The 17356-nt window shown below is 35.1% G+C and overlaps 1 protein-coding gene across 1 annotated transcript in view; it reads right to left on the reverse strand.

Annotated features, from left to right (window-relative positions):
- Positions 1 to 15727: 15727 nt before the first annotated feature.
- SI (sucrase-isomaltase) overlaps positions 15728 to 17356 on the reverse strand; it is a 96302-nt gene continuing 94673 nt past the window's right edge. Inside the window, exons 67-68 of the mRNA XM_072410142.1 lie at positions 16783 to 16907; positions 15728 to 15764 (exon numbers count right to left, since the gene is read on the reverse strand). Coding sequence (XP_072266243.1) covers positions 15728 to 15764; positions 16783 to 16907 — 162 coding nt within the window. The remainder of the gene's footprint in view (positions 15765 to 16782; positions 16908 to 17356) is intronic.

Genomic DNA, 17356 nt, shown 5'->3' on the forward strand with positions numbered 1-17356 from the left:
CTGAACTCAAACCTACAAAGGTTGGGAGTCAACAATATATATGAGTGAATACCATGCCATAATGAACAGTATACCTGACAAAAAGACAAGTTTTCAAGGCATACAGTGATATAAGTTGTTGAAAGAGCAGGGACAAGGGGAACTTATTGTATAGCAATAAAAAATAGTTACAAAAGGTATTTATAGAGGAGAACTTGACATTCACCTTAGTACAGCACCCACAAAGTGAATCAATATGTTAAGGCTGTTTTAATTTTTTTTAAAAAAAACCTAAACTGGATGTACTGGCAAATATAGCTATTTGATCCACAGTTGCTTTATCTCAGGTCTTTTATGTATAGTAAATATCACAGTAGTGTAAAACTAAAGCTGACAGTGAATTGGACATGGTTCTAACAAAATCTTTGCAAATGCTTTTTTTAATCTGAAAATGATCATGACTTTTCTCTGTGACAGGCAAATTCATAGGTTATGTGAAATTTAGGTGGAGCAGATGTATTAAAAAAAATCTGCTACATATGTGAAAAAACAATCCAATTTATAATTAACTCATGTGAATAGTTGACAATGTGAATAATTGAATGTTCTGACTTTTTTGTGTTCTTTATGGATATAGTTTAAACATTCTGTTGCCATATTTCATTAGGTATACGAATTGTCATAATATAGATAAAACACAGATTTATAAAATGGTTTCATAGTAACTTTTATGTGTCTTGGATTTGTGTTTTAGTGCATCCTAAAACCCTACTCAATGTTGCCAATTTCTTGTTCTGTTAGTTAGGATCCCTTCTAATATGATTGGGTTCAACTGTTCTGCAGCAGAATAAGTATATTTTACTTTCCATGAAATTGATAATAAATCCAACACAGACTTCTGGGTTCCTAAAGTGGACCTAAATTTTACATACAACACATGTGTAGCTGACTCTTGTGACATTCTTGCCTGGTGAAGAACTAAAAAAGTGGAGCCACCTTTAAAAAAAAAAGTTATTTTCAAAATCTTCTTTGAAAGAGGAAGACAAAACTAATCTTGTACTGGATTAGCTTCAGCAAAATGAATTCTGATGGTATATAATAAGTATATATCAGTTATCAGTATATGTGGCTTATACCAGTTCTATAAATTATCTGAAATTTTTATATTTTAATGCCCTTTTGACCTCAGTTTTCAGAAATGTTAAAAAAATGTTTCCTCTCTCATTTACTACTTTGAGAGAAAGTGCAGTTTGCTCAACTGTATACAAAAGTTGTAAAAGTGCTTACGTTCTGTACAGTCTACAACTCATTAACACATGTATTTAACAGTCCAATGAATTGTAGTAATATGTGCAATGCATAGGTTTAAATAGGTTGGTAAGGTGTAAAGAGGAAATTGATCTTTCTCTACTTCTATGTAATTGACATTACTTCTCGATAGAGTATGCATATCTGAACTAGGCATAGGAATTAGCAGCAATAGTAAATTATTAAAGCTCTGAAAGGGTGCAGAAGATACACTTTCATCAGTGAACCTGGGTGATCCAGCAAACTGTAACTGTAACTATTCAAACAACCAATCACATGCCATTTTATCAAAAACCTTGTAATTTTTTTTTTTTTTAATTTAGGGTTATATTGTTTACCATAACAGGACTGTATTCTCAGGCTCACTGATCCATGACCTCTAAATCTTTTGTTTTAGGACCAAGACAAGAATCTAGGTTAGAATTACATTTTGCCTTGTCTTGCTTTCAATTTTATTGGTAGATTGTGTTTGATTTCTCTCTAGTTTTATTGAAACAGCGGTGGTGTATATTGAACATTTAGCAGAGCTCATGAAGGGCACAGTTATTAATTTAAATCATATTACACTAATTCACTGTTGCCCTAAGCAGAACAATCTCTAAATGCATCTCTCTATTTAAAGGCCAATTTAAGAGCTCTCTGGAGAATTTCTTATCATTAGGGGAAAACTGAGGGCAAAAGGTTATATATTCTCTTGAGGTTAATAAAAAAAGACCATGTTGCCACCACCAACTCTAAGGACATTTTAAAGTAGCGACAATATGTGAGGATCAAGAATTAAGTGAGAAAGAATTATATCAATTTTTAAAAACAACTAGGAATATCTTAATTTAAATTCATATTCACGTTTACTATTCAATTTGCCATATTCTAAAGACATAATTTGAAATCATTTTTTAAGCACAGTTTTCAATAAAAGCAATACCCAGCATAAAGGTCCTTGGTCAGATATTTCCTATTATAAGGTGACAGGGTTCCTGATGAGACTTCAATTGGCCATCACCTGTATGCATATAGACAAAACTGGCTGCAGAGTATGGCAGCACTTACATGTAACAAAGGATAAAAAGGTGAGACTGATATTTTATTTACAACTTAACAAATGTTACTGGTAACAGAGCATTAGCAAACTAAATTGTCACCTGTTTAATTTTTACAGTTAATTGGCAGTGGACGTGGTAGGGAGTAAAGATTGGGAGCAATCATTGCTGGAATAAGGAACTATAGGAGGTAAGAAAGGAGGTAACAAAAACTTGACTTTTTTAATCATTTTTTTTTCTTCACTTTTATATTATGTAACCTTTATTTTGTCATTTTTTATGTATATGATGTTGGAAAGGAAAAAACAGTTTTAGGTATAAACAACATACTTGATCTCGTCCAGTTCTATTTTTTGGATTTATGTGCGCATTTGAAAATTCTCCCTGCTCTTTGCATGCCAAATGTATTTGGATGCATAGCAAAGGCTGCAGGAGTTCTGTTCTGACAGATGGGATTGGGTGAACATTTTCATGTACAATGACTGATTTAACACACCGTTGGGCAAAAGTTAAGAAATATTTTCTTCATTAAATTCTTCTTTTTAAATTGGTATATAATCTTTGGCTCCGGGCTGCTGTCGGATAAAAAAATTATAAAACATCAAGTTTAAAAATAGTAAAATGTCATGAGTGAGGTAAGGAAAACAATTCTATTAAAAATGATTAAACTTTTGATGTATTGTAGAGTGTACTTTCATAGTTTCCATATTGAAGCTTTACGAAAGGGAAAAAATCAATGCCTATAAAGTGCAGTAGTAGTTGAACATTTGAATGATTGCATTTGATTCTGTGAAATGTTTTATCCTAATCAGATTTTTGTTTCATTTGTATTTAATAATGTAACAGCTGTGGGCTTGTGACTAAACAACATTAACTTTTACCAATACAGTAGTCTGCATTATCAAATTAGTCATTGGCAATTTTGGTTATAATGGATCTACTGTTCCAGCTGTATAAGTATAAAGTATGTTATTCTATATTAACATTTTGCATTTTTCACCTTCAATAAAGAGTTCATATTTTTAGATTCTAACTCTAAAAGTCAATAATGTAGCAAATAGGAACATTTCATTTGCTCTGTCAATAATATAGTATGTATGTGCTTTTATGTGAGTTTATCTATTGGCTCAACAGATATGAAAAAGACATAATTTGCAAAAAACCAACTTTTCCATACCCAATGGGGAAAAAGCTGTGCATAAGCAGTAACATGCAGCTCCACCAACTTAAAGGTGTGCAAGAATGCAATCTCCTGTAGACTGTGGCTTCTATTCTTAAATGCACATTGCAGTGAAGTATGTCAATGAGGTTATTGTAGCACAAATACAATATATGTATAAAAATGCATAAATATATAAACATGGGTGGTCCAGTTATTATATAAAAGGAACCCCCTGGTTTATAAAAGGTAATGGAAATTCTGGTACAGGATGTAATGCAAAATAATATTTAATATTTAATTGTGCTAAACAACAGCCAAGAATATAATTCTCAAAGCTAACACTTTCTACTATAGAGAAAGATAAATCAAGATCGCTAGTAGCTGACCCACCGTATTTTTCGCCGTATAAGACGCTCCAGGATATAAGACGCACCCAATTTTAAAGGAGGAAAATTTAGAAAAAAAAGATTCTGAAAGATTATTCCCCTTCTGATCACCCATGTGCCATTCATACCGGTATTCCCCTTCTGATCACTCATGTGCCATTCAAATTCCCTTTCTGATCACTCTTTGCCTTTCAAATTCCCTTTCTGATCACTCTGTGTCATTCAAAATTCCCTTCTGATCACTCTGTGCCATTCAAATTCCCTTTCTGATCACTCTGTGCCTTTCAAATTCCCTTTCTGATCACTCTGTGTCATTCAAAATTCCCTTCTGATCACTCTGTGTCATTCAAATTCCCCTTCTGATCACTCTGTGCTTTTTTTGCACTGTAGGGCAGTTAGGACAGGGAACAGCAGGTGGCGCTGTGCTGGCTTCTTTCGCTCTGCTTTACAGACAGGAGAAGACACGCGCTGGCAGAGGAGAGAAGAGACAGACGCTGCATGCAGCCAGAGACACACGCAGGATCGGGTATCGGGTGAGTATATTATTTTAATTATTTTATAACACATTGGTCGTATAGGACGCACTAACTTTCCCCCCCCCAGTTTTGGGGAAGAAAAAGTGCGTCTTATACGGCAAAAAATACGGTATATACTTAATTGAAAGTCTGGTGCACTACTGAGCTATTGCTTTTATCAATATAGTGTGCAGGGAGGGGCCAAATGATGGGTGAATATATAATAATCCTTATCCTTGGAGTTCAAAACAAATTAATTTTAGAGCAAAAAAATGGCAAGTAGTACAAAATATAGATTTGATCTGATCATAGTGCAAAATGCTGGGACCCTTTATCTAATTATCAATAAATTTAGCCCAAACACCACAGCTATTCTCACCACAAATGTAGTAGAGTCATTTTACATTCAACATTTAAGAGGAAGTAAACTCAAACCTCACCCAAAACAAAAAAAAAAACATTTACCTTCAATTCCCCAGAGTAGTCAATCGGTCCAGAGGTCTCTTCCATTGGGTCCCATGTCCTCCCAGCATCTGTCTTTGGGTTGACTTCTTCCGGGGTCTTCTTCCTACATCACACGACACAGGCGTAGAGACGTAGTTGGGTGACGTAGATGGGAAAAAAAACTGCCGATCTCACTGCCGCATACATGAGATTGTCAATTTTTGACAAAAGGGCTCTTTCTTTGTATGCCCAAGATGCTCAGGCATGCGCAGAAGGAGCACCCAGGAGCCTCCGGGGATGCGTGACATAGGTATCCCAGGAGGCTTTGTGCTCCCATCCATTCTCCATTTAAAAAAAAGGGTGTTGCACTTAAAAAAAAAACAAACAGAATTTTTACCTTACATAAAAGGATTGACTACCCTTTTATGTAAAGCGAAATTCAGCGTTTAGCTTTAAGTTGATTTCTGTTAAAAAAGTTTAAAAGTACCATTCTCTTCACCTGAGATGTACTGAAATCTCAATCAGGTTTATCTGCCCTGAAAGGATTACATGGTGAAAAAGAAAAATACCACACCCAAAGACGAGTTAGCTGAAATATGTTTTATTATTTTCTTTACGTTTATATTATATACAATTTAAAGTGTATGTAAATCCTAACAACTTACTTTTCCTTTTTGATCCCTTTAAATGTATTACCATTCATTTTCATGCAACTGTAGCATTCACCCTATCGGGGCAGTCAAATATTTCCTAAGTTCTTTGTTGTAGTGGGGCATAAGAAACTTATAAAGACTTGTACATCGCATCTTTTCAGCGTCTTATTGTAATTCAACACATAGGGCCTGAATTATTAAAACTCTCAGAGACTGGAGAAGATAAACTATCATTGAAGAACCCGGGTGATCAAGCAAACCTGGAAAAGAGTTAATAAAAAATATTTTTCTATTCTATTCCAGGTTTGCTAAATCACAAAGGTTCTTCCATGATAGTCTTCAGAGAGCTTTAATAAATCAGGCTCATAGTGCAATCCATACTGTCCACACTGACAAGTGTCCTTTAGCATCCTTGCTAAACCCTTTAAATACATAGCAAGTTATGAGAGAAGCATTCTTCCTCTGGAGTAGGTTTCCCATCTTAATGACAGTCCCAAATTCAGCACCAATGGAGTTCTGTCTTAAATTACCTGTCTTCTGCGTCCCTTCTTCTTTGGCTTCTTCCATTAAAGCTAAACTTGTAACTGAGAACCAGTCTTATCACCTCAGTTATTTAATCCTAAAGCCCTGGAACGACTTGGTTCCATGAAATTCTTCTAGGAATCCGTTGCAAAGACCCCTCAATTATTCACAGATTTAACTATGCCACCCAAAAAGATGCCAAACATTATCATAGGCAATGATAAACAGAAACAGAAAGAAACCAACCATGACTCTCTGCCATGAACAAATTCTAGAACTGTCCATAATACATTAAGCCTCAAGGGGTAAAAAATAAAATACATGTTATAAAGAAGGAGAAAGCTGTGGTTTATACATTCCTTTAATAGCCTTAAGTGTAATACTTGTATGTTGTGCATCCAATGACAAAAGCAGTAAAAGTGAACACAGGGAGCACAGGTTCCCCACTCAGTACTAGAAAAGGTCAAATAAATGCAAAAAAATCATGACTTGAAATTGGGCTAGACAAACTCTGTATATGTACAAAATGCATGGCCCATTTGCAAGTAATTGCAGTTTGCATGGTATACACATATGCATAAAAAGTTTAATTTTTTTGCTTCCTATTGACCATTTCCCCTCAGTATCTGTTTTTTCATTCCCCCTCATCCCCAGCACCAGTAGACATGAAACTTCTCCACAATGCAACACACCACAACATGGTGATAATAAATTATTTACATTTTACTGATACATGTGTTGCTTTTCACTGTGGATCCATTAAAAAAATCCCTAAAGCATACAGGGTTTGGTAGCACAATGAGTGTGTTGTGGCAAAACAAAGATGTTAAGCTAGTGGTGATTGTCACTGTAATAGTGGAGATTGCCACTGTCACTGGAGGGATGGTGGGCCCTCCATGTCACCAGCCCATATGCGTAGAGTGTAAGCAAGGTGCAGAGTCTAAGACACCAACCTCAGGATTCACCAATGTACCCTGCAAGATGTGATGGATTGGGAAGTGGTGCCCAGGCTGCAGTTGGTGAACACACAGGAGCTGGTGACAGCTGACAGTAGCAGAACTAATATGTGGTACAAGATAGGCAGTAATGTAGTCAAACAAGCTGAGAAGCCAGGAAACTGGAGAGACAAAGAGCAATACGCAAAGGTGTAGTCAAGGATGGAGAGTATGAAGGTGGGATCAGAAACTAGGGAAACACACATTGGAGCCTGGAAAGCAGAGACATTAATATTAAACTTGTTCAGGCAACATCCTATTGCCTGTCACTTCCTTTTTAGGATAGATCAGGTGAATGGGCAGAAGATCACATGCCAAGTAGGTACTGATACCCACCACCAGAGGGAGTGCTACAGCCAAGGTACCTCAGATGATGTTTCTTCTTCCACCAGCAGATGGGGTGTGTCTGCAGAAGATTCTAGTTATTTGAGGCAAAAAGAGCGTTTTCAAGGAGTCATCTACTACAGACCAGAAAACAGACATACCATGAGATTTTGGAGATTCATGGACAGCCTGGAGTGTGGCTCATGGTAAGAGAGGCTAACCTGGACACAGATCCCCTACTTCTGTGGGAATCTGTGATAGAAATGCAGAGCATTTTACTTTTATGCAAATTTCATGTGAATTTCATGCTTGTAACTAAGACAATTAAATACATGCAAATACATTTAATTGTCTCAGTTTCAGATATGTTCAGTTTGCATGAAATTTGTATGTGATTTGCATCTCATTGACCGTCTCTAAGGGCTAGTTTGTGAGTGGAGTAGAGTGTGATTGGTGATGCAGGAAGAACAGACTTTAGGAAGTCAACTTTAACCAGCCTTATCTTTTAGAGATGGCCAATGAGATGCAGAAATATGTGGCTTTTATGCAAATAATATGCAAATGACATTTAAATTGCACTTATTTGAAACTCTGTGAGAATACCTTTGATTGGCTCAGCTTCAAGTTTGCATTATATTTGCATTTGATTTGCATAAAAGCTGAATTTTATGCATCTCACTGACCATCTCTACCTCTGACAGTGTAAATTGATATCTATATTCTACGGATGCAGTGAGAGTGCAGTGAGCTAGAACACATTAGTTGCTAACCGAGCAGTACCAGTTGTTGTCTAATTGCTCTTTAAATGGTTTATGGTAATCTGCTTAGTAGTACCATTCAAAATCAGCAATTTTGAATTCTTGCTCTGATACCAATGAGTGATTTACTGCTGCTATAAATTATCATGAAGTATTATTAATCGCTAAAGTAAATATTTCAAGAAAAAAAGCCAAAAAACATTCACTGCAAAACTCTGTTAGGACTTTTGACCCAATGGCGTCTAATCTTTAAATCATGATGGAATGAATCCCTCTGGCAACATAACTGTCTCAATTCAAAATCTGTTCTTTTCACGCTCTGTTTAAACTGAATCATTGTGTCACAGATTAAAGATGCTCATAACAAGGTAAGAGATCAGAGGTTACTTAAACCTTTACCTCTTTGATTTGGAAGGCTGGAGCTTCCCTCAGCAAGAAAGGACACAACACTGTCACAAAAAAACAGGAAGCCGAACAAACCATCCAAAAGAGATTACACATCAGTTACTAGAGCAGAAAATAAACTGTCAATTTCAAGACACTTCTTACTGTTTAGTCAAGGAATCATTGCACTGCATTGTACTGTATCTTCCTTTTCAAATAGCTTAATGTTGCCGTAGAAGGCTATTGATCTTTCATTGTTTTGTATGCTTTGTTGTTTTTTTTTTGTGTGTGACAAGAACAAATAAAATTGGTTTAGCTCCTATTGACTTTCAAAGTCGGTGATATTAGTTGCTTTCAGAGTAAAGAAACTTTAAATTAATATGTGTTTTCTGCTTCTCTTCTTTTTTGTAGCTAAAAGGGATTAAACACTGAGTGGACAAACCCTGAAACTGCCGCAGTGTAAAATGTTCTGTGGGCAAACAAGATTTGTCCGGTGAAGGACAAAACATAAAACACTAGGCCAGGATTATTAAAATGAAATAATAGGAAATCTGAAAAGGGAAGGTATATCCATGAGCATAGAATAATTCAAATGAAAGTAAATTGTATGCTTCTCTCAACAACCTTCCCAAAATAGATTTAAAAAGCCATTGAAAATAGAACTTGCACAAAAAAACTCCATTCAAGACTGCACCAGAACCCATTGAAAAACCTCCCCTAGGAGACATGGTGATGTCATCCACACCTTCCTATTTTGTTGAAAGCTGGGCAGAGGTAAATAGTTCTTCCTTAAATCATCTTTTTCATTAAACGTAATAGTTTTTATTTTTGGTGGGCTATTGAAAGTGAAGTGGACCTTCCATTTTCAGGGAAGCTCTGCTGTTAGAAAGGAAAATTGTGCCTAATAAAAAAATACTAAATATTAGCATAACAGATTTACAAATCTTTCACAATGCAGACAAATACAGACCAGGATGGTTTCAAGAAAGCAGTGGAAAAAAAACTTTAAAGATGTAAGCTACTTTAATGAACATGATATTTTAAAGTATACATAGCACTTGGACCTCTAACTAACTAAGATATTCGTAAGATAACTTATCTTGGTTTACTACTCTAAAAGGATATACAAGTCCCCGCTTTAAGGTCATCTGACATACGGACGACTCCTAGATACAAACACAGCTTCCCTGCTCGCTCCTGTGCAGAACGGAGGCTTGAAGGGAGTATAGGGCAGTTTGCATGACTTTCTGGGTGTTCTTAGGACTGAGCTCTTCCTTCAGCCTCTTAATTCTTTAATGACAAAGACAAACTCTGCAGTTGTTTCTTTTTGCACATCAATGCACAGCTTGCTCCAGAAGTTTAATGAATGTCTAGGTTCCATAATTTTTTTTTGCTTTGTTTCTGATTAATATATATACACAGTAACTGACACCAAGCTGCCTAATAATATGTTGAGACAAACATCTGTCCTAACTCCATTTATTAAAATAATGTACCTGTTCCGACTTACATACGAATTTGACTTAAGAACAAACCCACAGTCCCTATTTCGTATACAACCTAGGGACAACCTGAATTCATCAAAGGCTATATGATAGCTAAATCTATAGTTAGTGGTGTCATTGTAGATAGTTCATGAAATATTTGTGTCCCATGCGCCACTAGTTTATTAAATGTAAGTAGTACCAGTGACATTTTCCACATAGATCACTTGAAACCACAACTCCAATTTTTTTTTTTGTTATTATTTTAGCCCCAATTGGAATGAGCTAGAACTTGTGTTAGGGTTTTATGTGCAGTGTGTATGCCCTATTTTAATAGAAAATCTCCCCAATAGGTACACAAATGTTATCTGAATAAATCTCCTGAATATGTGCACTTCACTTAGTAATTCACTTTTGAATGGCACATTGGGAGTTTTCTTTAATCCTACCACATATGTGATTCATCCTTGGGATCTGCAAACAAGTTTATATTAAGGAACATATAGTTCAGCTTTAAACCCATGTATCAAAACTAACACTGTTAGTAGTTAGGTATCAGCCAGATCTTTGATGGTAAAAATAGGTGTTGGGATGTTTTATAAACAGTAATGAACAAAAAAAGTACACATTTTAATTCTAACATTTTACATATAAAGATTTATTACAAAAAATAATTTGGCCCTTCATAGTTTCAAAAAATATTTAAATCTAACCTCCAACATCCAGCAGATTCCACTATTCACTATTTACCAAAAAATGCAAAAATATGCAAAAATCATGCGTAAAAAACTAGATACACCCCAAGATTCAATAGTTTGTAGAACTTGAATTGCAATACATTTGCAATAACTTGAAATAATTGTTTTCTGTATACTTTTTCAGTCTCTCACAAAAGTTGCACAGTTCTCTTATGTTCCTGACACAGTATTTGGATTGGGTTGAGGTCTGAACTTTGACTAGGCCATTACAACACCATGATTCTTTTTCAGCAGTTCTATTGTAGTTTAGTTGGTGTACCTGGAATCGTTGTTCTGCTTCTTAATCGAGTTTTGGCCAAGATGTTGCACAGATGGACTCATATTTGACTCTAGAATACCATAAAATATGAAAGGAACAAAAATACCACACTTCCACACAAATCCAGTTGGATTTATTAGATCATAGATTAGATGAACCTGCTATATTATTTCTAAATTATGATCACAGTCCAAAATAAAACTACTGCTCATTGATTAGTAAGCAGCAACATGTATATAGCTCAGAATTAGATATTGTAATTGGATAAAGCACTAAAATAGTCAATAAGCTCCTTGATAATCAATCTTTTGCATAAGTATGGTGTCTTGTATGATTAGAGATGCAACATAATTGGAACAATTAACCTCTGAGGTGAAGGAACATGGCCAAATGCTTAGTATTAGGCAGTCTCCTCAATGTAATATAACATGTCACATGATTTGAAGTAAATGATTCCTGCAGAAAAGGTATATATCCAATTTGTTGCCATTTAGCTAAATTAAGTGTTTCTCATTAATAAATCTGAATGTTTAATCTGCTCATGTGGATATAAATTAAAAAAAAATACTAAAATCATCAGTAGTTATTACCAAAATTACAGACTGCCCTTTAGTTTAAAAAATTACTGGGCTACAGGATTTTTGGCATTGAAAAAAAAAAAAAAATAATCTACCACCATCTATTACTAATCCTATTATTATTAGTACTGTGGACAAATCCACCTCCATCCCTCAGCCCAGATCTGGCCTACCTGGGAAGTGTTGAACAATTATCATGATAAGCCACAATATTAAATGCGATATTTCAAAAACAACTAAACGTGGGCTGGCATTTTCTTCCCCTTTTTGAAATCTTAGTCCATCTTGATTTACCAGGGTGGAATGGCAAATATCTGGTGCAGGCACAATGGAATTCATTAATTCCCGGTCCGCACAGTAGAAAGCGGAGATATCGAGTATCCTGGTAATCAAAGCTGATCCTGTGCAGGTGCAGCTCAAATTTGTTGCCAAAAACCTGGACCAATAAGCAGGTAGGAGAGAATATTGCAGAAGGGCCATCACCTGCCCCCTTCTGCAATAATGAACTACCTAATCTTGCATTGTTAAAAGAAAAATATAAGTTCCACAATATCTGCAATACCTGACTGGATGCTATGAAAATAAAGCACACTATTTGTAAGATAAAATATATAAACAGTGGTACCTTTGAATAAGTCCTTAATCCATTCCAGATTCTTGGATTTATACCAAACAAATTTTTCCCATAAGAAATAAAAGGAAAATTATTAATCCATTCCCATGAAAAAAAATCCTATTAATATTGGCATATTATACATTGATGGGGCTGTAAACACTGCCTAATACTAAAATACATAAATACAAAACCAATTAGATGAAGTAAATCAAAATTTACATTGAAAATTTAACCTCACTTTACCTTGCTGAGAAAGTCGAGTGCCTACTAGTTTGGTTCTGAGAAGGGAGGAGGAGATGTTCTGTAATTCACAGAGAGTTATAGCACGGGTTGTTCACTGAATGGTAGCAACTGGCCTACTGACGCTTGTTACCAGTCGTGGCTTTGTCTCGAGAGAGGTAAATAAGGATAGCGTGTGATGTTATGACTCATTTTGACCCATACAAGTTCTAGCACAAAGGTTGTATACCAAGAAAAGGTTGTATACCAAGCAAAATTTTGTGTCCAAACAGGACTTATACCAAGTTGGACTTATTCCAAAGCAGACTTATACCCAGGTACCACTGTATATATTTTTTGTTTTACCAACACAGCATTTTTGTTTGAATTTGATTTTTTTTTTTTGTTTTTTTTTTATTGTATCTGGTTTTTTGCTCGTAGATCCATCAGAAAAGAAAGGTATCATTCCAAGCTGTCATCCAAGCTTCTATTATCAAACAAGCAGTAAATCCTCCAAAAATGTGAATCTTTACATGGTGTCCACTAATAAATGTTTTTAAAGCTCCAACAATATGTTTGTTTTCTATCAGATATACCCACATTTTTAAAGGATTACATCAAAGCAGATGTGTATTTTCAACTTATCAGCAATCTACTTTTTCTGACAGACCTTATACACCAGAGGAATTTTAAAATATTCTTCTTTGAAGTATTTCTACCCTTGGTTGTCAATTAGCTGCAAAAACCCTCATTTTTTTTTACCAACATCTTTTTTGATAGGATGTTTTCAAGGAAAAAAATATTTGTCAAAAATGTCACATTTCCAGGGGTGCTTTATGTATCTGAAAATATCCTTTAAATATGTTATATCAGTATCTAATGCATATTTAGGTCAAGAACATATGTTGGTTTGGGATTCATCTTGCTGACAAATAGAAAGCACTGCAGGCAGAAAACTTTGATTTTGCAAAACAGTTGCATTTTACTCTTTAATGGGATTTTTTTTTTTTTTTGGCCTAGTGAATAAGTTATCATTTTTATGTACACCTTAGATATAATAGCACATCTCTACATGAAAGAGCAAATGTATCTTGAAGTCAAATAATACTGATGTGGTACTGTTTGCTATAAACACCTAAATTGTTTATTACCATACCTAAACAGGAACAAGTACGATGGAACACTTTTGTTCACAAAGCAATAATAGTTGTTGTCATCCTTAATTAAGCCTTTGGTATTAATTGTTGTTCATACTAGGTGTTTAGGGTCAAAATATAGGGGATTACTTTACTGTAACAAATGATGACACATATTTTTGTTTTTATCTTTAATTATTATAAGCTATTAAAATTTTGGCATACATATGATGGCAGTCCAGCAACAACAAAGTTTTCCAGCTTTGAAATAAAACTAACGTTAACAGAAATATCATGTAATCTTAACCTTGATTTTTACTATAGGGAAAAAAGTGATAAAATAAAAGATTTCAATTATGAGCTCTCTTTTTCCACTTGCATTTCTTTGCATTCTATAACCAATGATGGTTTGTGGTTAAGTCAATGTTTATATATTGTAAAAAAGACAAAAAATAAAAGACATCAGCACCTCCCTATTTCCAGATCCTACTTCAAAGCCTTGGCATATGTTGCTTTTTCAGGAATCAGTGCCCACTGTAAAAATGCATAACACAAACAGCATACAGTCTTCATACATAGGATATTCACTTCGCTTTCTGGAACAGTTAGCCTCAGTACCCTTTGCCCACTGCATCCTTCGACACCCCTACATCACAAGTCCACTACTCATCTGCATTCTCCGTAACCCTCATCCACAACTTACCTATACCCACCCACTGCACTCCATTGTCCATAGTTCAGTCACAAGTCCCCTCTACCCATGCATAACCTATACCCCTTTAAAACATTTGTTCTAGTGAAGAGGCAGAGGCACAGCACACATGTTGGGGAGCAGCTGCCTTGGCACCCAGGGTACTAGGGTTTTGGTGCAAGCAACATCACAGGAGTTCACTGCTGATTTTGTATTTCACAATGGTCTCCCTATCATCAATAAATACAAAGAAAAACACAGGTATTTTTAGTCAATAATTTTATTTTGAACATGAAGTATAGCAATATATGTTTCACCAAAGAAAATGTAAGAAACCTATCTGTGGTATAAAAATCTGTCATAGAGGTGATTAGTTAAACATGCCATATTGTTGGATGTCCTTTTCAAATGAAGGTTTTCAGAAATAAGAGCTCATTTGAGTTAGGTCTGCCATGTAACACTAATTGGTTGTGCCAAGTTATACTGCTTGCTTGTGAGATGAATTTGTAAAACCTGTAAGAAAGTAAAGAATAAAACATGTTTTAGGTTTAAGAAATTATATTATTGATTCTAACTTCTGTAATCATAATAAAACTTTCTTGTCAGTTAAATGAAATATATCATTTTTTGTTGTATTGGTTAGACAGAATATAGATGAAGCAAGCATATGACAAGTTCACACAAGTGTCTTTTCTGCACAATGTGAAGCTAGTAATATGTTATAGTTCGTTATTTCTATAAATATAGCAGAAAATATTTTTGTAGATAGTAGGACCTCTACACCATGGGCAAGAGTTCCCTGTGAAAACACATACCACTACTAAGTCCAGATACATTCACATATAACACAGCAGATCAAACTATGCTGGTATGTCAAATAAATGGAGTCGTAGTTCAAGGTTCCAGATAGTAAAATTACCAAAATGTCAAGACTACTCAGGAAGTTGTGTCACAATGTCAAGAACCCATGCACAGCCTGGGCCTGGGATCCATAAAGAATACCTCCTTCATCTGCCTGCACCTAATATGGATTTATCTCTCCTTCAACAGGTTAATATTAATCCTGTCTATCCATTTATGTTCCACTAAAATTTGCATCTGATTCTGTATGGTACATCGTGCATTTTGTATGAACTTATTGCAGAAATTTGAATCTGTCCATTCAATTATCTGTTCACAATCCCTTTGATCCAGCTGACTACTTATTGATATTTATTACCCTGCCAACCCCTCCCCTACACAGGTTCAACTGATGACTTCAATGACCTACTAATCCCTTCCTCACTCATAACCTCATCACACACAGAACTCCAAGACTTTTCTAGAGCTGCCCCGAATATCTTTGAATGGTCTTCCACATTCTATTCGGCTTGCTCCTACTTTCTTCTCATTTAAAAGAGTACTTAAAATCCATCCTTTCAAACTTGCCTATCCATCGGTATCTGTCTCCTAAGATCCTGACTATTTCCTACCACTACATATCTCTCCACCTATTGTGTGTTACTTCCCTCACCTCCTAGATTGTAAGCTTAAGTCCCATAAATTTCTTACGGCTGCAATTATAAGATTGTAGAATATCATTGCCAAAGTTATGGACGGCTTTAAAGAATGCATTTCTTATGTGTAGATGGTGTAGATTTTAAGCTACATTTTAAATACCATGATAATACCTTGATTTGTAAATTATAAAATATTGTTTTATTAAATATTTTTAACACCTTTTCTGCATAATTGCTTCCACCCTATTTGTTTTAAAGCTACCCACAAACATGAGATGGTGATCTGAGCATCTAAATGCCAGCGTTCATTCTTCAGAAACAAATGTGACACATACTAAACATCTCTGTGAACTATTCAAAGTCGTCAGTGAAAAGCATGATTTCACCATAACAATATAATGCTGGTGATTAGTTCCTCTTCTAAGATCATTCAGCCATGATAGCTGCCTACAGAAATCACTGGGTTATGCCATCATGCCATCAGTCATTTTGTAGTTCACATTTCAGAATGAGAGTTTTCTCATTTATATGGGTACCTTCTGAGTGTCTGTTTGCAGCAACATAATTTCTAATGGTAACAAAACAAGTGGTTTAATATAGGCCCCACTGCAAAATACCCATTTGCCAGTCCAACTGGTTAAAAAAGTGAATTAGCAGGTAACAAAATATTACTGGTTTCTGAGATGTTGCAACTTTTTTAGTAAGAAAATGTCACAGGTTTATTAATGAAAAAAGTTGCTGCAGCCTAGAGTGCAGTTTTGAATGTCATGATTTAGCTTATAGCAATAAGTCATATTCAGCTGGACTTGTTCAGTAATGTTCAAGATGATTCTCAGCTTATACAAGAACCTACTTCAGTTCTAATGAGTCTCAAGAACATACATTAGTATTTAGGGTTAGCAGGTATCTCAGTCACCTTGGTCTAATCACCATAGAATGTCTCAAACCACATTAGATAAAGCTAATTAAATTCCATGTTCTGATAGTTACACCATGACCTGGATAAATAATCTTCACAGACACCTTGTCATAATATTTCTTTTCGTTATAAAGAAACCATGTTTTCACTCACCTGTAAATAGTATTGTTAGCAGTTTCCTGCCATGGTATGATGTATCCACCTCTAACATGGAGATTTATGTATTCAAGTGGAGCTGGCAAGTTCACCCATGCACCTCGTACGTTAACTAGTGAACCCTGTAATGGAAAATGCTCATATTAAAAAGAATGCTAATAAAGCAAAAATCATCATATCCCAGTTATAATAATACAATTATCTCCTACCATTCACAGGATGCATAGTGCAAAACAAACTTTCACTGTCCGGTAAAATAAAGTTGTATTTTATGCATGAAAAATAAAAATAGGTTGATGCCAAGTAGAGTTTTATTGCTACACTGAACCCTGCTACACAACACAGATTACATCAATGTTTTCAACATGCATAATGGTACCTCTTGAGACTCTTGTTTTCCTTGGTAAATGTCCAATAAATTTCCTATTATATTAGTCCTTAGTTAACTCAAATCCCCCCACCTGATTTTGTAGTTATTAAGGCAATTTATCATATTATTGTTAGAATTTTTCATTTCATTGCTACATTTCCTAGTTCAGATAAATCTTTTATTGTTATTTCTCTATTTGAC

This window comes from Pyxicephalus adspersus, chromosome 4 (genome assembly GCF_032062135.1).
Source record: "Pyxicephalus adspersus chromosome 4, UCB_Pads_2.0, whole genome shotgun sequence".
NCBI lineage: Eukaryota > Metazoa > Chordata > Amphibia > Anura > Pyxicephalidae > Pyxicephalus > Pyxicephalus adspersus.